Source organism: Microtus oregoni, unplaced genomic scaffold, assembly GCF_018167655.1.
Source record: "Microtus oregoni isolate MIOR12 unplaced genomic scaffold, Mior012 000003F_ref0000135, whole genome shotgun sequence".
NCBI classification, from domain to species: Eukaryota; Metazoa; Chordata; class Mammalia; order Rodentia; family Cricetidae; genus Microtus; species Microtus oregoni.
Window position 1 is genome coordinate 49,845,942 of NW_024543062.1, and position 22,476 is coordinate 49,868,417.

The 22,476-nt window shown below is 37.0% G+C and overlaps 1 protein-coding gene across 6 annotated transcripts in view; it reads right to left on the reverse strand.

The window, feature by feature from the left end:
- Window positions 1-22,476, reverse strand: part of Ptpn4 (protein tyrosine phosphatase non-receptor type 4) — a 186,849-nt gene that overhangs the window by 92,738 nt on the left and 71,635 nt on the right. For 4 of the 6 annotated variants that reach the window (XM_041649236.1, XM_041649237.1, XM_041649239.1 and 1 more), the window contains 6 exons: window positions 13,341-13,383; window positions 13,165-13,243; window positions 8,966-9,010; window positions 8,340-8,392; window positions 7,898-8,018; window positions 2,620-2,707 (listed from right to left, as the gene is read on the reverse strand). The exons of 1 other annotated variant lie outside the window; for it this stretch is intronic. In XM_041649236.1, coding sequence (XP_041505170.1) covers window positions 2,620-2,707; window positions 7,898-8,018; window positions 8,340-8,392; window positions 8,966-9,010; window positions 13,165-13,243; window positions 13,341-13,383 — 429 coding nt within the window. Of the gene's footprint in view, window positions 1-2,619; window positions 2,708-7,897; window positions 8,019-8,339; window positions 8,393-8,965; window positions 9,011-13,164; window positions 13,265-13,340; window positions 13,384-22,476 lie in introns of all 6 variants that reach the window. One more of the 6 variants, XM_041649235.1, reaches the window with a different exon arrangement.

Consider the following 22,476-nt stretch of genomic DNA (forward strand, 5'->3'; position numbering starts at 1 on the left):
GAGTTTTAAGACAGAAAAAAAAACAATATTTAGATCTATTTTATCATTTATAATAACAAAGGAAAACTAAAACTAACCATTCTTCAACTCCATCAAAGACTCCAGAAGGATATAATATTACCTAAGTAAACAAGAAGTAAGCAACTTCCAAAACTCTAGAAATGACAGAGACATCTTGCTGCCTGGACAGTCACCCAAAGTTCTTTTGTACCATTGGGGCATCCATCTTCAGCCTTCAGGCCCATAGTATCCAGCAGACTTTTCCAAGAAGCAGGAAATTTCAAAGACAGTTCAGTCACTCACTTTCTGCTGTATCCTGCAGAATGTCTTGCAGACTCTTTCATGAATCAGGAACCCTGAAAGACCATCTCACCTTTAGGCAAGTTCAACAGTCCTTTCTCTGCGGGTTCTCTGTGTCCAGTTTATACAACAGTCCAGGCAAGAGCAGTTTCTTGCCTAATTGGCTATCAAACTCCATAAGTAGCCTCTTTGATGCCCATCGTCCTCTTGAAGTAGCTCATGCTGCCAGGAGCAGACGTGTCTCATTGTCATGAAAAGCCCTAAGTTATTAAAACATTTAAAATGCCATATTCTGCAGTCTTTGAAAGATATGTTATTTTAAATACACTTTTGCCTGATATCCAATTAAAACTTAAGTTTTCTTTCTGTGTTCCTCTTTTTGGAAAATTCCCTTTATATTTACTAAATGATCTTTTGAGGTCTTAGTATGCACATCTAAGACATAATGCCTTCTTTGGCCTTTAAAAAATATTTTGGAGCCTGGCAGTGGTGGTGCACCTTGAGTCCTAGCACTTGGAAGGTAGAGGCAGGCAGATCTCTGTAAGTCTGGGGCCAGCCTGGTCTACAAAGCCAGTTCCAGGACAGTCAGGACTGTTTCACAAAGAAACCATGTCTTGAAAAAGCAAGCAAACAAACAAACAAAAAAATATTTTGAAAACATCATATTACTATATATTTATGTTGGCCTGGATGAAGAATCTTACCTCAAGTTCACAGTGCACATATGATAAGTGGGACAGTTTTTGTTTGGTTTGGACAAAACATGTTCCTAAAAAGCTAACCACTTAAAATTTAAATACCTTTAACCTGACCCTCTATATTTAGGACTGTCTAAGACACTTTTTACAATCTAACGGTTTAAACAAGAGAAAACTGCAAATTAAATCAACATAACAACACAGTTATATGAGATTTAGTAACCTTGCATTTAAATTTTTAAGGTTTAATATTTTTGTATTTAATGGCCAAGAATCTCTACAGAATAAAAATCACTTAGAAAACTGCAAATGAGTAGAACTCCCTTTTCTGACCAGTTTAAAGCATAAACTAGTCCAAAAAAATGTAGTTACATCAGTTGTAAACTTTCATGTAATAAAAAGCAAAACCTAGCTGTACAAACACAATGAGAGTATGTAATAAACCTAATCTCTAAAATAATAAGCCCCAAGGAAAATGAAGGATTATTTTTTAAAAACAGCAAGAAGTTCAAGAGACACTTAAAGAATTACAAGATATCAATCATTTGAGGAAATCAAACCATCAGGTCTTTTAAAAAGTGAGACAGACATACGATCTGTGAAACATAAGAAGTAGAGTTCACTGCTCCAAACCCGATCAGGGGAGGCCCTGAAGGACAAAGTACTAGAGGACAGAACTATGAGTAAGGACTTCTGCAGTGGACTCTGTACCTCCCTGTGCCTGTTTATCAAGATAAATTCAATAATGTATCTAAGGAAAATCAAGGCTTTTCCCTTTCCTCCTCATTCCACCTAATACTAGCCTAATTAGGCTCAAGAATAAAAACTCCACTGTTGACTCAACTGATGACTATAATTCTACTGAAAAATGGTTATACTTTAGGTACTTGAAAGGAATTTAAATCTTGATAAGTCACAAAAAGGAATATAGCTACAGTCATTCACAGACACCAGGAAGAGGGTAACAACTTCTGAAAGGAAAAATGTTTCACACAAGATAAACATTACACTGGGAAAGCCAGTAATTATAAATTCCACTTTAATAAAGAGAGTCAGACAAATACAAACATGACACATTGATATTCTTTATTTGGGGCTTTACAAGTAAAAAATAACCAGTTCAGTGTTGGAAACCTTAAGAACAAGAATGAAAGTTTCAGTGATATGACAGCATCTTGCATGATCACGATTATCAAATATTTATACAAAAGTACTTTCCTAAAGCAACCTTATGTTTATAAAACACATATTCTAAAACTACTGTCCCCTTTCAGTCTATAAACATTCTTTCTACAACATAAACAACCACCTGGAAAAAATAAGAACAGTCTATGTCCACCAACTTTGCACTTATGCTACTGTGAAAATATTTATATTGAGAAGAAATTTTTATTGCAACTACGTCAACAGCAAACACAAATTATCCTGTTACTTAGTTCTCTCAGGGAATTAAAATTTTGAGGAGTTGAGTTTGTATGGCTAAGAATAAGAGTACCTGCTCAACACACATAAGGCCCTGGTTCAATCACCCCAGCCCTGTACACAGATAAAAAGATTTTAAAATCTTTGAGACTAAAAAATGAAGCCCAACTCAACATCTAAGTAATTTTTCTTTACTTACCCTTGCATAGTGGAATTCAACTCCATAGAGTTCTAAGGTACGTGCTGTGTTTAGGTAATTAAATTCTGCTTCTGCAGGAGATAAGCCACTGTAAAGAAAACATCAGGTCAAAAACTAGATCCACAGTAAAAATTGTCAAATGACAAAATGATTATGTGAAGAAATGGAGAATCTAACTAAGCACCAAGTAGGAGTACTCCTTTTAGTTTTCTGTAGTAAGATCTGACTGACTCCACTAGCATACTTTTATCATATTAACTTCTTTATTTTCCAGAACTACAAGAATACTGTAAGTTCTGGGGTTTATGAGGTCACGACCTTAATAGAGAACCTACTACCATCCTTTCACTAGACTACTGTAATTCCTCACTACATCCTTAATTTTTTCTTTATTGTAGTTAAATATAATTCTCATTCTTTCATCAAAGAAACTTCTCTTTACAGTAAACAAAGCCCATTACAGAAAAACCTGTAACAGGTCATAATACAGAAAAAACAATGGGTCATAGGGGAGCTAGCCCCACTAAATACATCTACAACACAACTCCTGAACCTAAGGCTTGGAGCACACTGAGGAAGAGGAGGTAAAGGACTACAAGAGCCAGCAAACCAGGAAGTCTCCTGTGAGATTCTGTTTTCTAGAAATAATAGAAAAGCTTCGCCCATGATACTTCAAGAATATGGCTGCTTAAACAAGACCTGAACAATGGTGATATCAAAAGACATACTAATAGAGAAAGGGGAAATTTCATGAGGTCCTATCCACAAAAAACAATTAATGCCTGCTAAGAGGGGAAAAATTAGTCTTTTCCAGGGAAGAACCGTCCAATTAGTTATTGAATACCAAATAGTTTGTCAGTCCTGAGATCACATACACACAGGCCACACTAAGCAAGTTGTACTCATACATTTATGCGTACATATGTATATATGTGTGTGTATAATAAATTTATGTATTATATATACATAACTATAATAAAGAGAAAAGGTATCAGTTTGAGAGTGAGTCAGAGGAGCAATGAAGGGAATAGAGGGAGGAAAGGGAAGGAGGAAAGTGATAAAATATTTTAATTAAAAATAATTTCTAGAGACAGTGGCAATTAGAAAGAAACTATTGGAAAGTATTACAGGCCAGAAGAGAAAAAAGAAAAACAATAGGCAAGTCTTAAAACTTCTGACTGATCTTATAGCTGTTAACAAAGTCACTTAACTTCCAGATATAATTCTCAAATCTTTCTCACAACACAGTTTATCACCATAGCCACACGAAAAACCTACAGGGCACTTCAACATGCAACACTGTCACAGATACACAAACACAAGTATCAAGAGGTTTTTAGAGCAACCTTGTAGCCTTGAATTTCTGTAGTCTTTAAATTTCTGTAGTCTTCAATTTCTCTACTTTAACCTTTCAACTATTCATTTCTTTTTACTATATATTTCAAAATATATAATAGATAGTATAATAATGACTGAAGAAAAAGTCTTTTATCTGAGATGCTTAGAAGTTCAATTCCACAGGGAGGCTGAGGTCCAAGTTTCATATTTTAAAAATATTTCTACTGATTCTTAAAACAAAAATTTCAGGATTACTCTAAAATATAGTCTTTTTAAAAGGTCTACTCTATTTAATATCTAGTTCTAATGAACTTAGTTATATGGTGTTAGCAGGCAATATGGAAGAGAATAATAAAGCTAAGATATCAACCTTTGCATCACTGATACTGAAAAGGTCAATGCATGATCAAAATGAATGACCCCTTAACAACAATAGTCCTTTCAATTAAACTTAACTGTTTTTGTTTACAGAGCTGAAAAATCAGCTTTTCAAATTAGCTTGTGGAAAGTACAAGCCTTGTCCTTATTTAAGGAACTTTTAATAGAAAAATTTTAAAATTCCAACTTACTCAGATAGGCTATATGAAAAGCCTTCACTATAAAGGGATGGTTTTTACAGGAAAGCAGCACACTCACCACATTAAACCACTCAGTTTAAATTCTCAAGTGATTATAGTCTAGAGCAGATCCAAGGTCAAAAATCGTTTTACTAGAAAGGATTAAATAGTATTTTTAAGCCTTCTAGATAAACTGTCTTTGTAACAAGCCACATCCAACACAGAAAAAGATGACGATGTCTGTTCACATGAGTGCTCATTTATGAGCAATGGATTTCAGAAACTTTTCGTCCTATAAAATATTTTCCTCCCGCAAGCATTTAAAATAATTTAAAATAATAGACTGAGCAATGGTAGAATACTAACATAAGCAAGGTCTAGGTTTGTTCCAAATATTCTGTGACATATTTACATATATTACATTTACAACACAAACAAATATACATTGTGTTACATTTAAAAAAAACTCATGTATTTGTCATGCTTAGCCCACTGGCTGTTCAAAATTAGATACTGAACAGTTGTTTTCTTACTAGTTTGAGACACTTGAATTATTACCAAATGGCAATGAGAGTTAATATTTCTTTAGTGTCTACGATGTACTAGGTACCATCTTGAGAACTTTGTACATATAATCTCACTTAAGACTCAGAAATTCTGGCCAGTAGGAGTGGGCTACAATCACGACACTGGGAGGCAGAGCCAGGCAGATCTCTGAGTTCCAGGCTAGCCAGGGATACACTTTAGAGAAATCCTTTCTCAAACAAACAAACAAACAAGAAGACTCAAAATTTCTACCTCAAGATACTTTAATTATCTCAAACAATTTGAGAAATAAAGCTTTGAACCACAATTAAAAAAAACTCAGACAGAAATTGGAGTTCCGCCTGAAGGTTAGAAAAGCAAAACAGCCACTGGCTCTTACCACTACCTCAGTCTGAAATGGCAATCCTGCCTCCAGAATCTCAGAATGAGACTGTGCCCGATAGCTGTCTCCTCCCATTTTATAATCCTCTTTAGTTCTGGGATTAAAGGTGTGCACCACTACCACCTGCTTTCTATGGCCAGCTAGTGTGGCTACAGGGATTAAAGGTGTGTGCCATTGCTGCCTGGTTTTTAAGGCTGGCCAGTGTGGCTGTTTTAATTCTGATCTTCAGGCAAGCTTTATTTATTAAAATACAAAATGAAATGCCACTACAAAGCTTGCCTAAAGATCAGAGTTCTGAGTTAAGCCACTAGTTAGCCATAGCCATCAGGCAATGGTGGCAGACACCTTTAATCCCAGCACTCAGGAGGCAGAAGCAGACAAATCTCTGTGAGTTCAAGGCCACCAGGGGCTACCTGAAATTGATCCAGTCTCAAAGAGAAACAGAGCCAGGTGGTGAAATTGATCTTTAATCCCAGTACTTGGGAGTCACATGCCTTTAATCCCAGCACTAGTAAAGTGGAGACAGGAAGGGATATGGCTGGGTTGAGAGAGAAATATAACAGGGGAGGAGAGAGGAGCTCAGCATTCAGTCTGAGGATTTATAGAGACAGGATTTTGCTCCCCTTGGTTCTGAGGATTTTGTAGAGTTAAGAACTAGTGGCTGGCTTCTCTGCTTCTCTAATCTTTCAGCTTTCACACCCTATATCTGACTCCAGATTTTTATTATTAAGACCAATTAGAAACTGCGCTACAAAACAGAGCAACAACTATGATCAAAGTTATAAAACAGTGAGTGATCTGACTAGAAGTTCAAGCTAATGAGTCTAACTCTCTCTCTTTTTGTTTTTTTTGTTTTTTTTTTTGTTTTTTTTTTTTTTTTTTTGGTTTTTCGAGACAGGGTTTCTCTGTGGTTTTGGAGCCTGTCCTGGAACTAGCTCTTGTAGACCAGGCTGGTCTCGAACTCCCAGAGATCCGCCTGCCTCTGCCTCCCGAGTGCTGGGATTAAAGGCGTGTGCCACCACCGCCCGGCTGAGTCTAACTCTTGACTTTTAGCCAATATGCTACACTATCTTTGTTCTGTCACTACTGTGAACCATAGGTTAAAGCAAAACTTGAGTCAACAACAACAAAAAAAACCAAACATTTTGTTTGCTTGTTTGTTGTTTTTGTTTTTAGAGACCTAGTTTCTCTGTGTCACCATAGCTGTCTAGGAACTCACTCTGTAGCCCAGGCTGGCCTCAAATTCACAGAGATCCAGGCTGTCTCTGCCTGCCTCCTAAGGGCTGGGATTAAAGGCATGTACCACCTCCTCCCAAAACCAATTCGTAAGGCTAGGTAGTTGTGGCACACAACTTTAATCCCAACACTTAGGGGACAGAGGCAGGTCAATCTCTTTGTGAGTTTGACGACAGCCTGGTATACACGGTGAATTCCAGGACAGTCTGGTACTGCAAAGACGCTGTGTTGAAAACAAAACAAATGCCTTCTTGAAAAAATGTCACAAGGAGCTGAAGAGTTGGCTCAGCATTTGAGCTCAGAAGAGTATTTGTTGCTCTTAAAGAATAGCCAGAATCAATTCTATACATCACAGCCAGTCCCAGAGGTTCTGACACTCCCTTCTGACCTCCTTGGGTACCAGGAAGGCACGTGCGTGATCCATAGACATACACGCAGGCAGAATACTCATACACATAAATAAATAACCCTTTTTCAAATGTCACAAAAGATTAGACTAAAATAAAATCAAAGTTGAACACTACTGTGAGTGAAACAAGTCAACTGCCTTTAAATGAGCATTAAAAGAACTGCACTGGGTTGGTACTTATCGCCTCAGTCATTACCAAACAGAGTCAAAATCTTTCCAATATCTAAAAACTAAGAAAATTACCAAGTCCATCGCTTTGCATATTATAAATGCATTACTCTAAAATTTTATTTTTTAAAGTTAAAGCTTTATTTTATTTTAAATTACATGTATGTGTACTTATGGCTGGGTATGTGCATGTGAGTATGAATGTCCGTAGAGGCCAGAAAGGGCATTAACATCCCTTGAGCAGGAGTTAACACACTGCTGTGAGTCACCTGATCTGGGTGCTCAGAACTAAACTTGGGACCTTTGTAAGGGCAACAAGCACTCTTAGCCATTGAGCTATTTCTCCAGCCACCTAAAATTCTTTCTTAAAGAACTGACAATGTTATATAAAACCAGATAGACACAATTTATATATAATTTATAGCTGTTAAAGAAATGAAAGCAAGGCTCATATATTTTGTGAAATGAGCAATGAAATGCTTTTAGTGTAAATTATATATATATTTCTTTATAATATATAATATAAATTTCTATACTATATAAACACAGCAATAAAATTAAGAATGATGTGAAACAATTCTCTTTCTAGAAAGATTACCCATAAATTCTACCAAATAAGCAGAATATTAAATAAATGCTTACATATGCTGCTGATGTAACTTTGCAATTTCTTTTTCAAAATCTTGAGGTTGATTGGGAATGAAAGAATAATCTGAGAGGTAGCCTGGCAAATTTTCTGACTGATTGTAGTCTCCAAGTTCAGCTAATAAGAAAAAGAAAACATCATTCTTTCATAAATATTTTAATTGTACTCAAATCAACAATGTCATTAATATATGTATTTATGAAAGGAATGCATGTTTCTAGTATAATAACATTAAATAAGTTGCAATAAATCATGTATTCTTCTGGGTCTCAATATAGAAAATGTTTCAAGAATCAAAGTATTGCTTGCTAATCAGCTGGACATTTCACTGCATTCCCTCAGCAGTCTCTACTGCATTCCTACATTTAAAGGTGTTGTATTATCAATAGAGACTACAAAACCACATGCTACTTGACTTAAAAGTAAGCTGATACTTACACTGAACAGCAAATGAAGCTAAAAGGGCAGCAGTATTATAAGGACAGGACAATCTAGTAAGACAAAAAAGAAAATACATAACCCAAGGATGAATACAATTTCAAATGCACTGTAGTTTACATTATACTACTGATTCTGGAAGTTTCCATATGCACTAATTTTAACCACAATTAGTTAAGCTGGGATTTGTGGCATACATCTACGATCTCAACACTTATGAATTTGAGATGACTGCCAGTCTGAGGCCAACCTAGGCTACATAATAAGATAATGTCTCAAAAGAATTCCCAAAAAAGTCTGATAAAAGGAACTAATACTACAAAAACCCATTTTTAAAACGTGTTACAGCAATCAATCATAAGTTACTTAATACATAATTTAAAGGTTGTTTTTGTTTTTGTTTTTTATTGTTTTTCTTTTTCTTTTTGGTTTTTTTGAGACAGGGTTTCTCTGGGTAGCTTTGGAACTTGGCTGGGAACTCTCTCTGTAGACCAGATTGGCTTCGAACTCACAGAGATCCACCTGCCTCTGCCTCCCAAGTGCTGGGATTAAATGCATGTACCACAACTGCCCGGCTAATTTAAAGTATTTTTATACTGTAAAAATAAAAATTAAAAATAGCTCACCTTCCAGTAAGAATGTCTTGCTTAATTTGCAAAAAATACTGATACCTTTTTTAAAAAAAGATATTAGAATCAATTTGAGTTCTTATATATTATACACTTATATTAATGAAACTAAATATCTAAATATTTCCTTTTGTAGTCTACACATTAGCAAATAAATTCAGCATATGCACACATTAGCAAAAAATACCAGAAGTAGGCTTGACTTCAAGTCTTTAAAATTCATTAATATATAAAATTTTTCATTTTGAATATCTTGTTTCAATTATAAAACTACTCAAGACTTCTAAGATTTCTGCTACCAGGAAGGAGACTTGGGAGCAACAGACTAAGGATTGGTCCATGCAAGAAGAACTGGAAGCATAGATAACTTAAGCATCAATGACATAGAAATAGACAACACACACAGAAACAGTGAAAGGAAGCAATCCTTTCTGTGTAAACAGGAAGCCATTACAAGGACAAGCCTATATGCAGATCAGTTTGTTATTATGATTAATGTAGAAGAACAACTGCCTACTTCCACTGGAGTTAAGAAAGCTCTTTCATCAGAAAATTAATTGAATTCCTTCTCCTGCTATTGCTCTAGTATTGGAGTGGTTACACGATCAGCTTCTTTTAACACAAACAATAGTATACTGTGACACGCTGCTGAGGTTGCCTACAAAGTGGCACTGTCCTTCTGTCCCTGACAGTGGGTAAGCTAGTCAATACCTGGACAAAATCACCTGTGCTGAATCGGTATAAAAAAAATTCATAATTTCAAACATTAAACAGGAAGTTTATAGGCTTCATTCAACTTTTAAAAAGTCAAAACACAAACTGGATATTATTTACTTAATTCAATACAGTACAATTTTCTCAGATATTCTTAGTTTCATAATCAAAAGCTAAAGATGGGATTGGTGGTATAAGGCAATGGCAGAGTACATGCTTAGCATGTACACGGCCTAATATCACTAAAAAGAAGAAAAAATTAAAAGGTCTTTGGTACAAAAACAGTTTTATAGTTGTGATTTAAAGGTAATATATGCACTTGATATAATTTTAAAATCCTTCACAAATAATACTTATACTTATCAAAGATCACTTATATATTTATTTAACAAAAAAGGAATTCTCAATAAAAACTAGAATTCAAGTTCTAAAGCAGCCTATTACTTCAGGCAAATTACTAAAATTTGGACAAACCTTAATTTCTACATTTGTAAGGGAAATAAGATCACTTGCCAGGAGTTTTGGGAGTTTAAAAAAAAATCAATTCTAATGATGCTGGTAATTGCCAAAAATGAAGTATATTTTACCATGATGCAAGACATCGATGCCATTGGTTTTCTTCCCACTAATTCAAAATGCTATCTCAAGCAAGGAGATCTAGGAAACGCCCTTTTTTGTGAGACCTAAACTACTCCCAAAGAGTGAGCAGCTGTGGCCAACGGACACTTGATACTAATCAGGATCATCACAGCAAAGTATTTCTTTTTCTTTCTTTTTTTTTTAAATAGATGTTTTCATATAATTTATTCTGATTATGATTTCCCTCCCCCAAATCCTCCAAGATCCTCTACACTTCCCCACCAACCCAAGTACACACCCTTTCTCTCTCTCATTATAAAATAGGCATCTAAATAGCAACAATAATAATCAATATAAAACAAACACACAAAACAGAATAGGACAAAACAGACAAACAAACAGACCCCTCCCAAAAAAAAGCGTAAGAAACATACTGACACAGAGGCAAGCACATTACACACAGAAAATCAATAAAAACAAAATTGAAAACCTTTGTCTATATGTATCTGTTATCAGTGTGTGGGAATGTGTACATGAATACATGCTCCCACAGAGGCCAGAATAGTACCCTTAATCCCCTGGAAGTAGAGTTACAGGCAAGCTGTGAGGCACCTGACATGGTGCTGGGAACCAAAGTAGGGTATTATGCAAGAACAGTATGTGCTCTTAACACTGAGCCATCTCCATCAGCCCCACACTAAAGTATTGCTTAGCCCTGGCTCCCTAGTTATAATACTAGAATTACCTGAGGAACTATACATGTCTTTACTCAGGGGCTATCTGAGTCACATTACACCAGAATATCTAGGGGTATAGACAATTACTGTGGTTTAAAGTGCTCCCAAATAATTATAAATTACTAATCAGGGTAGAGAATCACTTTTGTATAGTTATGATGATTAAATAAAATGTAGTCATGTACTACAATTTACCAACAGCAATACTTATACAGATTAAAGAGCACTGAAATTAAACATTATTTCTAATAAAAACAGAGAATCTTCTACACTGATAGCTTGAGCACAAGTTCCCAACTGCTTACACAATTTTACCCTTCTTCAGGTTCTGACTCAATTAACAGTGAAATGCACCCTCATTGTTTCCATTATATACTATTAACACACATATAGGTTCTAATAGGAAATTCAGTTTTCTGTGTGAATTAGATATTGAACCCAGCTATTAGATGAATGTGAAATGTTCCCATAGGCTCGAGTTTGAACACTTAGCTGGTGGTGCTGTTGTGGAAGGTTGTGGAGCCTTAAGGAGGAAGAGCCTTGCCAGAGGAAGTTAGTCACTGGGAGCAGGCCTTGAGGTTTGATAACTCAGTTTCCTTCCTGTTCCTCTCTATGCTTTCGGGTTATATATGTAATAACACCAGTTGCTTCATGCTCCTGCTGACATACCTACCCTGTCATGATGAGCTATAACCAATGAATGCTAAACTCCAAGTCAAAATGAGCCCTTCCCTTAAGTTGCTTCTTCTTTTTTTTTTTTTTTTTTTGGTTTTCGAGACAGGGTTTCTCTGTGGTTTTGGAGCCTGTCCTGGAACTAGCTCTTGTAGACCAGGCTGGTCTCGAACTCCCATAGATCCGCCTGCCTCTGCCTCCCAACAAGTGCTGGGATTAAAGGCGTGCGCCACCACCGTCCAGCTTAAGTTGCTTCTTGACACGTATTTAATCATAGCAATAAGAAAAATAACTAATACAATATAACTTGGAATTCAGGCAAAATTAGGTAAACTTTTAGTATCCTGAGAATTATTTATAATGATAGGATTATTTTAAACACTTAACATCAACAACATATTTGCTAAATTTAGTATGTAAACTGTATTGTGATACATAAAATATGGTTTTAAGGAAGGAAAAGCAACAACAAAAACAGAGCTATAATGGTAAATTAAACACGACTTTGTGTTTCAAGACAAATTAGCCTAGATTCTATTACTATTGCAAATGTTCCAGCTGTCTAATGTGGCACTTGTACTCTAGTGTCTTCTCATTATCAAAAAAGCAACATCAGCAAACAGAAAAGACTCTCAAGAACTATGACTTTTTTTTTTTAAAGCTTGGATAAGTATTGAGAACTCCACAGAAATCTAAGGACTAATTCAACAGATTTATTATTTTGCTGCTCTATTCTATCACATCAGTAAAGTAATTCTGATAGGCACTCACCGAAATTCTTAAATCTGAGAAGTGTACAGAAAGTATAGGATTCTAATTCTTTTCATTTAAATTACTAATTCTGCATTTTGCCAAACACAAAAGGTTATTATTCAGCTTACTTTAACAATAACTGTCATTACCTCTCTTATTTCTACCCCAAACATTTTACCTAGTTCTCAAGGACACTGCTGAAATGCTGCTTTAGATCATTCTCAAGTAGAAGTGACACGCTGAGACTTAGAATGGGCAGTCAGGTGGGCATGGAGAGGCCCAAATGTGCTTTATCCCTGTAACATTTTCTTTGGAATTAAAAGTTAAAAACGCATCCTTCACATGGTATTAATATATATATGAAATCTTATGCTCTCCTCAACAAAAGGAAAGAAAAAACCTGTAATATGTGTTTGATAAAAAAAAAAAAAACCATGTATACCAGAAACTCTCAATATGCAGCATGCCTTGGATATAAGCCAGTGCCATCTCATGTACTCATTCAGTTTCAGCAGTGCTGCTTGTGGCTGGAAGAGGTGGCTATGGGTGTTCAACACCTGAAAGCTCTCCCAGTCATCTAGATAGGGAGGAAAGGGTTACCGTAGGACAATTTATAAACTCTTCAGCATAAATTATAAGTTTAAGTTTTCAGCATGGACATTTATTTTTGCCTACTTATTTGCATTTTTTCATATTAGATCTTTGCCAATGTTTTCAAAAGAAACTGTTCCATAAACCCACCTTGTGTATTCTTCTTGTAACTTGTTGGGATCACTTACAAAGAATTTGACTCTGAAGTTCAAACTGTAAGGAGATCCTCCTAAAATTAACAAAAACAGCTCTAATTAATCAGATTATGTTAGGCTATTATCTTTATAAGGCATATTTGCAAAACATCAAGTAAATAGTATGCTCACTTTTTAGCTGCTTCCTTATTGGTTTGTTTGGATCCAGCCACCTCTGAAAAATAAAGAGAGATTTCTTTTTTCCTTGAGAAACTAACATATCGGTTATTGTATATCTGTTCCAATTAAAGACCTCATTTTGGAAAATGATTAGATAGAAACAAAATCAAATTAGAAGCAATATTGCTTCATGATTGCTAGTGATGGCAGGTGAGCCTGTACTGCATTAGAAAGGGAGTCCAGCAGGAGCCTGGGAGCAAGTTAGCAAAGATCCTTCAGCCTTGATGTCCCTTGAGTAAGACAAAATAAATAAATAAAACCCTTTGTCCCCAAGTTACTTTTGCTTAGTGCTGTATCACAGCAAATTAGCACAGTCATAAACTACATTTACCTTAATGATTATCTAAATGTGAGATTAATCTACCCAAAGCTGGATCTCCTTGATCAGTTTTTCTTCAAACTAAAATACTCTGGTATAAAAAACACAAATACACTGGGTGTGATGGCACACGCCTTTAATCCCAGCCCTTGGGAGGCAGAGGCAAGCAGATCTCCATGAGTTTGAAGCTAGCCTGATCTACAAAGTGACTTCCAGGATAGCAATGGTGGTTATACAGAGAAAACGTGTCTCAAGAAACTTTAAAAAAAGAAAAGAAACACAAATATTTAATTAAATGTGTGAAGATGACATAGCTTAGAAATAATATTATAATAAGCATTGAGAAACTTAACAATGTACATGAATGACATCAGTAAGACAGGATTTAGGTTTTTGATTAAAACTGTAAAGGTGAGGCTGGAGAGACAGCTCAGAGGTTAAGAGGACCGGCTGCTCTTTCAGAGGTCCTGAGTTCAATTCCCAGCAGCCACATGTTGGCTCGAAACCATTTAGGGCTCACAAACATCTGTAATGAGATCTGGTGCCCTCTTCTAGCTTACAGTAAATACTGTACACATAATAAATAAATCCTTAAAAAAACTGTGAAGGTGGAAACTGATAACATGTAGTATTGGGCTGTTAAATGACAGAATCCATTTTAAAGAATTATTTAATCAAGAAAACAAACAAAAACTAGGTTTGGGCTGGCGAGATGGCTCACTTACATAGACTGGCATTTGCAGCTAAGCCTGATGACCCAAATTTAAGCCCCTAAGGATGGTGGACTTGATTTTCAAAATTTGCACTCTGGCCTCCACACATGTTCTGTGGCACACAGAGTTGCATACTACCGCATACATACACACAATAAGTAAATGTAAAAAACAAAAAGACAAAAAATTCAACAAACAAGTCAACCCACAAAGAAATCTTATACATCAAGAAGAAAAAAGTGAGCCAGGTGGTGGTGGCACGTGCCTTTAATCCCGGCACTGAGAGTCAGAGGCATGCAGATCTCTGTGAGTTCAAGGCCAGTGAGTTCAAAACCCTGTGGGGGGAGGAGGAGAAAGAAAAAGAAGAAAGACCAATATTAATAGAAAAAAATAGGCAATGAACAGTAAGTTCACAACTAAGGAATAAAATGCATTTAAATATATAAAGATAGCCAATCTTGATCACAATTAAAGAAATTCAAAATAAATGCTATGCTGGGCTCTGATTTTGAGACAGGGTTTCAGTAATTAGAACTAATGTTGCTTTGAACTTATAAACCCCTCCAGAGCCTCCACAGTGCAAGTACAGACATGTGCCACCACACCTCTATACACAACAACATAAGCTTTTTAAAATGAGTGTCACTCTAATGAACGACACTGGTATGTCATTAAGTCTTTGTTTCATTTCTAATTGTTGTGATAAAATACCCTGACAAAAGCTACTTAAAGGTGAAAGGGTTTGTTTTAGCTCACAGTACCTGGTCCACTCCAGAAGTTCACTCTAGAAAGGAGGCCACAGCTGCAGGAGCTAAAAGCAGCTAGCTACATCATATCCACGGTCGGGAGCAAAGAGTAATAAAACAATGCACACATGCTGACACTTTGCTCACTTTCTCCTTTTAGTACAGTCCAGGACCCAAACCAAGGGAATGATTCCACCAATTTTAGGCTCTTCCTTCCCCTATCAACTAACATACTCAAGAAAATCTCACACAGACATACCCATGGGCAATTTACACAGTTCCTTATTAGGAATCTTTCAAAGGTAATTCTAGATTCTATCACATTGACAACTAAAACTAACCAATACAAACTACTTTTATTGTCGGCCTATTACTACTCCAGTCCACAGATGTGTCACTGTGGATGGCTAGGTTATTCTGCTCTTTGAATAATAGTGCTATGAACATCTAAGCATAATTGTTTTTGTGTGTATATAGAAATGTTTTCAAATCTTGAATAGATTTTTAAAACAAGTATTATAAATTTTATTTTACTTTGTGGTGTGGGAGAATGGTCTGTATTCTGTCAATTATATTTTAAATAAACGTTGATTGGCCAGTAGGCAGGCAGGAAGTATAGTTGGGTGAAGGAGAACAGGAAAATTCTGGGAAGGAGGAAGCCCATTCCTCTGAAGTCCCGGCCCAGACACAGAAGAAGCAAGATGTGACTGTCTCGCTGAAAAAAGGTACCGAGCCATGTAGCTAACACAGACAAGAATAATGGGCTAATGTAAGTTATAAGAGTTAATAAGAAGCCTGAGCTAATGGGCCAATCAGTTTATAGTTAATGTAGACCTCTGTGTGAGTTCTTTGGGACTTAATGACTGTGGGAACTGGGCAGGACAGAAACCTCAGACAACTTTGTGTGCATACCTGTGTATGCAAACGTATAAACATGCTCACGTGTATGTGAGTATACCTGTGCACATAAGCATGTATGCATGTGAAGGCTAGAGAATAATCTTGGGTGGTGTTCCTCAGGAGGCATGAAATCAGGGATGTAGAGTGCTCCAATTTGGCCAGTATTTGCTCATTTTCTGGAAGAACTTCCAGTAGAAATTAGATTATGTGATTGTTTGATTATACTTGATATTATTGTTGATATTTTGAAAGGATTAGCTTCACACAGCATTCCTACTGTATCTTAGCTAGTGAGTGCTACTTTTTTTTTAACTATGGCAAGTGTAATTTCCAACATTTTTCATTGTTTTTCTTGTATAAATGGTATAACTTCTCTAATCACCACACTGGCATCTGTATGTGGTTGCATATGGAGGGCAAAAATTAATGTTGGAAGTCTTCCTCAATCACAACACCTTATTTTAAAAATATATTTTATTGGGGGCACATAAATATACCATGTGTGCACATTGAGGTCAAAGGACTACTTTCAGGACCATATGGGACCCAGGGATCAAACTTGGGTTATTAGGTCCAACAGTAAGAGACTTTACCCACTGAACCATCTTGCAGATCCTCCAGTTTATTTTTTGAAACAAGGCCAGTAAGTCATAAGGGCTCTTCCTGTTTCTGCTTCCTTGATGATGGAATTATAATGTACTGTTGTGCTTAGTTTTTTATATGGTTTCTGTAACATCAAACCTAGTCCTAATTATGCACAGCAGGCATTTTGCCAACTCAAACAGTCTTCCAGCCCAAAAGATGTTTTATTTCAATACTGATTGTATACATACTAATGTGACAAGCCCTGCGGTATGCAATGCAATGGTAAAAATTCAATTCATCTCCTTAACCCCAGACTGGTACTATTTGTGTATCTTACAGATTTCTCTTCCCAATATAAGTTATGGTTTATTCACTTGGGTAAATCTATTTTATAGTGTTGACTTCCCTCAAATACTGGTGTTTACTTGTTAAATACTTATTATTTGTAAATACTTTCTATCTTCAGAGAAAAGACAAAATTTATAGTTTGACTCTGAATAGTTGGCGAGGGATTCATAAGCTGCTAGTAGGTTGTAACAGCTAGTGTCCATGTTTATCTAGTCTCTGGTTCACCATGATGTGAACTGCTCTGCTCCACTAGCTCCTCCATGTCATGATAAACTAGCACCTCGTAAACTGTGTTTCTACTAGGTATTTGTCACAGCAATACAAAAGTAATCAGTGGGGAAACTTTTAGTACAGCTATGTTGTACTGTCTAGTACCTTTCCATTTAAACTTGAAGAATTTGCCTTAAACATTTAAGATACATCTAATGGTAATGTAATAACTTAACCTCTACCTCTGGCAACTTATTCTGTTTTGTGAGATTGAATCTCACTGACTTAGGGTTTTATTGTTGTGAAGAGACACCATGGCCATGGTAACTCTTATAAAGGAAAACATTTAATTGGGGCTCACTTATAGCTTATAGGTTTAGTCCATTATCATCATGGCAGAAAGTATGGCAGTGTGCAGATAAGACATGGTGATGGAGAAGGAGTTAAGAGTTCTATACCTTGATCAGCTGGCAGAAGGCAGACAACTGGTTTGAATTTCTAAGACCTCAAAGCCCACCCCCTAGTGACAAACTTCCTCCCACAAAGCCACACCTATTCCAATAAGGCCAAACTAATAGTGTCACTCCCTGTGGACATGAGTGTAAACACTCAAGTATTTAAACATGAGTCTATGGGGGCCATTCCTATTCAAACCATCATACTCACTAAGTAGCCAGCCTGGCTTTACCTCCCAGTGTTCCTGTTTCAGTCTTCCAGTGTTAAGACGACAAGTGCCAAAAAAAAAAAAAATGAAAAAAAGAAAAAAAAAGACGACAAGTGCCATACTTGAACTTCCTCACATTTGAAGTAATTTTGCTGGATAGAGAATCTGTCAGATCACTACCGTTTTTTTCCAGTATTTTAACTATATTTGTTCCATTGCCTCTGGATTGTAAGTTTTCTATTAAGAAATCTCCTACTATGTTTGTAACGGTCTGTCTTTTTAAGAGACAAGCCACGCCCACTCCCTCCCCATCCACTGAGGCAGGCTGATCTTCAACTTCCAGCCTGAGCTCCTTCCTTTTCTGTCTCCCTTTTGAAGAGGCAGCTTCTGCCTCTTTCCACTTCCCCATCCCCCAATTCTGTCTCTCTGTCTGCCTCTCTGCTTTTCTCCCCTTCTCCCTTTCCCCTTCATATCCCACTAAATAAATATCTAACCTCACTCTGCATGGCGTACCTATCCACGTCTCTGTCTCTCACCTGCCACGTGGTTTCCTGCCTGGGGCCAGCTGCCTTCAGAGACCTGCAGTGTGGTCTTGTGGAGTGCCCATCTGTATGTCTCTCCTTGTGGCCTGCTGCAGCCACTCAGGGAACTGCGCCTTCCCTGCCTGGGAATGGCTGCTCTCAGGAAAATGGATTATTAAAAATATGCTGCAGGATCCCTGGCAGGCGGCAGGCCCTGAGAGTAGCCAGTCCCAGACAGGGACCACTGCAGGTCCCGGAGCAGTGGCTGGTTCAAGGCAGGGAGACATGTGGCAGCAGGCAAGAGACAGAGACATGGATAGGCACTCTATGCAGAGTGAGGTTGGCTATTTATTTATTGGTTATGGAAGGGAGAAGAAAAGGGGAGAGGAACAAAGAAGGGAAGAAACAGAGAGACAGAGAGAGAATGAGAGAGACAGAGAGGAGAGAAAGGAGAGAAGGGAGAGACAGAAGCTGCCTCTCTGAGAGGGAGACAGAAAAAAGAAGGAACTCAGGTTGGAAGCTGAAGATCAGCCTGTCTCAACAGATGGGAATGGGAGTGGGTGTGGCTTGTCTCTTAAAGAGACAGAACAGTCATTACACTTGAGAACTGCTGTTTGCTGCCTGCTGCCACAGGGCCCACTGCTGTCGCTCGGGGTCCTGCAGCATTTTTAATGAATCCATTACAATGTTGAGGATCCTCTGTACCTGTTGAGACAGTTTTCTCTCACTTCTTTCAAGATTCTTTTTGTTTGACAATAGTTTTTAATTACTCAGATGTTTCTTCAAATTTGGAAGCTTTTGGCTATTAACTTCTTCCAATAATATCTTCACCCCCTTCCTTCTCCCCACTTTTTAGAGGTATTCCTCAGGTTTGATTTTTCTACTAAGTCTTCATAGATTCCATTTTCTAGGGAATCCTTAAAATTTAGATAGTGGTATGCATATACCAGCACAGGAGTACCATGTGATGTTAAAAGTAACCCAAAATGAAAAAAGCAGTTGAAAAACAGAAAACATTTGAGGGAAGTTGACACTATGAAATAGATTTACCCAAGTGCATAAAACATATTTTATATTGGGAAGAGCAATCTGTAAAGATAAATACTACCAATCATAGGGTTAAAAACAAAAGGTGAAAAAGAGAAAAACCACAGTGTGTAAGATTCATAGTTTTCCAGTTTTTAGCCCAAGGGCAAGCTCTGATTGTTTATGAGATAAGCAACATGCTTGAGATGTCAGAAGACAGTTAAGAAGACAGAACCTTAGATAAATGAAGTTGAGTTCTGACAGGAGAAATCAGTGGAAAAACTAAGGTCCCCAAAAACACAGACATACAAGCCATCCCAATTCATGCTGAAAGATGAAAAAAAAAAAAGAAATACATATGTATAGAAAGACCCACGAGTACCCCACCACCACCAAACAGCTGGAAACTTTAAAAAATGAGTACAGCACAGGAAAAATGGCTCGGTAATAAAGGCACCACCCAAGTTAGATCCTTGGGACCCAAATATTGGGAAGAGAGAACTAATACTATGTTGTGCACAGAACACCACCAGTATGCTGTGACATACTTGTACCCACATACATATACACAAAAAAGTATTCACAATTCTTCTTCCTTGTGATCTTATATGCTAAAACCACAAAAGTAAGCCTCTGTTTAAAGAAATTATCTTTTGTACTATACTACTACCAATAGTTGATAACAATCACTCTGTCTTTGATGGGGATATGGGGACTAAACCAAAGACTTTATATGTGATAGACAAGTACATTATCACTGAACTATATATTCTCAAGCCTTTCTATACTTTTACTTTTGAAATAGGTAGGGTCTCATTAAGGCTTGCCTTGAACTCTTTCAGTATCCTTGTAGGTCCCTGAAGCTATTATCTAACTTAGTTTCTCAAAAAGCTGAGTGTACCACCTTGAAATTCTTATCTGTGCCCACAGGCTGACTAGGAAAACTTAATTAAGTGATCCTGGTGGATATATACTAACTTTTTAGTTTCCTAATGCATATCAGTCAGTGTTTAGCAAATACTATTTTCATAGTGAAAGGAATAGATATTAAATTTTATCCTATATAAAGGATATTTCAATTTTGCATATTTAGTTTAAAAACCACCTAGGGTGGGGCTGGAGAGATGGCTCAGAGGTTAAGGGCATTGCCTGTACTTCCAAAGGTCCTGAGTTCAATTCCCAGCAACCACGTGGTGGCTCACAACCATCTGTAATGGGGTCTCTAGTGCCCTCTTCTGGCCTCCAGGCATACACAAAGACAGAATATTGTATGCATAATAAATAAATATTTTTAAAGAAACACCTAGGGATCACTTTCTTCCGATGGGGAAAAAGACAAGGCTACCTCCCTATCACTGCTATTCAGTACTGTCCTAGTGATCCCTTGCCATGTAATAATGAACAAAAAATAATGAGGGACAAACAAAAGAATAAAGAGTAAACAGAAAAAAATAAAAGTGTCTATATGATGTAATAATTTACCAGTGCATACTAAGAATAATGAAATAATAAATAGACTAGGTATTTATAAAGATACAAGATTATGACAAAATTAATTGGGTACTCTGGGGTTTATACAAAAGAATAAGGCAGTTTTATGTTTATTTATTTATTTTAGTTTTGGGGACAGAGTTTCTCTCTGTAGCCCTGGTTGTCTTGGAGCTATCTCTGAAGACCAGGGTAGCCTTGAACTCACAGAGACCCACCTGTGCCTGCCTCCCAAGTCCTGGGATTAGAGGTGTGTGCCACCAAGGCCCGGCTTGTAAGCATTATTTTTCACTTAAAAATATAATGGTGCTTATAATCATAGTAAGAACTAAATTAGATATATGTAAGACAGCTTCTTAACTACAACAGATATTACATAAATATTATTCCTTATTCTGTTTTCTTTAAAGAATGGAATCTTTTTAATATATTAGTTATCCTCAAAGCCTTAGGATGACTTCACATTGATAATTAGTAGAGCTGGGGAGATGGCTCAGTAGATAAAAATGTTTACTGTGCAAGCACGAATACCTGAATTTAAACTCTTAGCACCCACATAAAGTTAGACATAGCAGTTTCTGCCTGTAACCCCAGGCATTAGAGCATGGAGACAGGTAGATCCTGAAAGCTTGTTGGTAAGCCAACCTAGCCTAAACAGAAAGATTCCAGTTCAGTGAGAGATCCTATCTTAAAACAACACAGAGAATGAGAGAGAAAGACATCACAAATCTCCTGTTCTGTCCTGCACACCCACACATAAGCATGCAACACAAACAAACAAACACACACACACACACACACACACACACACACACACCAATTAATAGTGGGCCAATAATAAGAACTGAACTCTTAAGTCTCTGCCTTGGAAATATTCTGGAATCAGATAGCTCTTTCTGAATATTAAAATATAAAGCTCAGTGGTAGAAATAACAGTTCTGTGTAAAAAAGAAAAATGAGCACAGGGAATTAGGAGAATCAAGTCATTGGTTTTATTAATGTAAGAAGTAGCTCAGGATTTAACTCTGTGGATTCAAGTAGTGGCTTTGAAAAATATGAGTGCTGCCCTGGAAATTTTCCAAAGCCTGCCCCTCCCCCCCCCCCTCTCTCTCTCTCTCTCTCTCTCTCTCTCTCTCTCTCTTCTTATCTTTTCTTTTTCTTTTCTTTTTGGGTTTTTAGAGACAGGGTTTCTCTGTGGCTTTGGAGCCTCTGCTGGAACAAGCTCTTGTAGTCCAGGCTGGCCTCAAACTTGCAGAGATCTACCTGCCTCTGTCTCCCAAGTGCTGGGATTAAAGGCATATGCCACCAACACCTAGTTTCCAAAGCCTCTTTTAAGATTTAAAATTCTATGACCATTCTATTTAAACAGCCTTATAATGGAATTTGGAATTTATTTAATTTATGTATTTCTGTGTTTGCCCACATGAGTTTGTGTACTATGTATGTAAGAAACCATAGAGGCCAGAAAAGGGTATCAGATCCCCTAGAACTAGAGGTACAGGGGATTATGGAGCTGTCCTATGGGTCCTGGAAACCAAATCCAGGCCCTTTGCTGTTGTAGGAGGCTA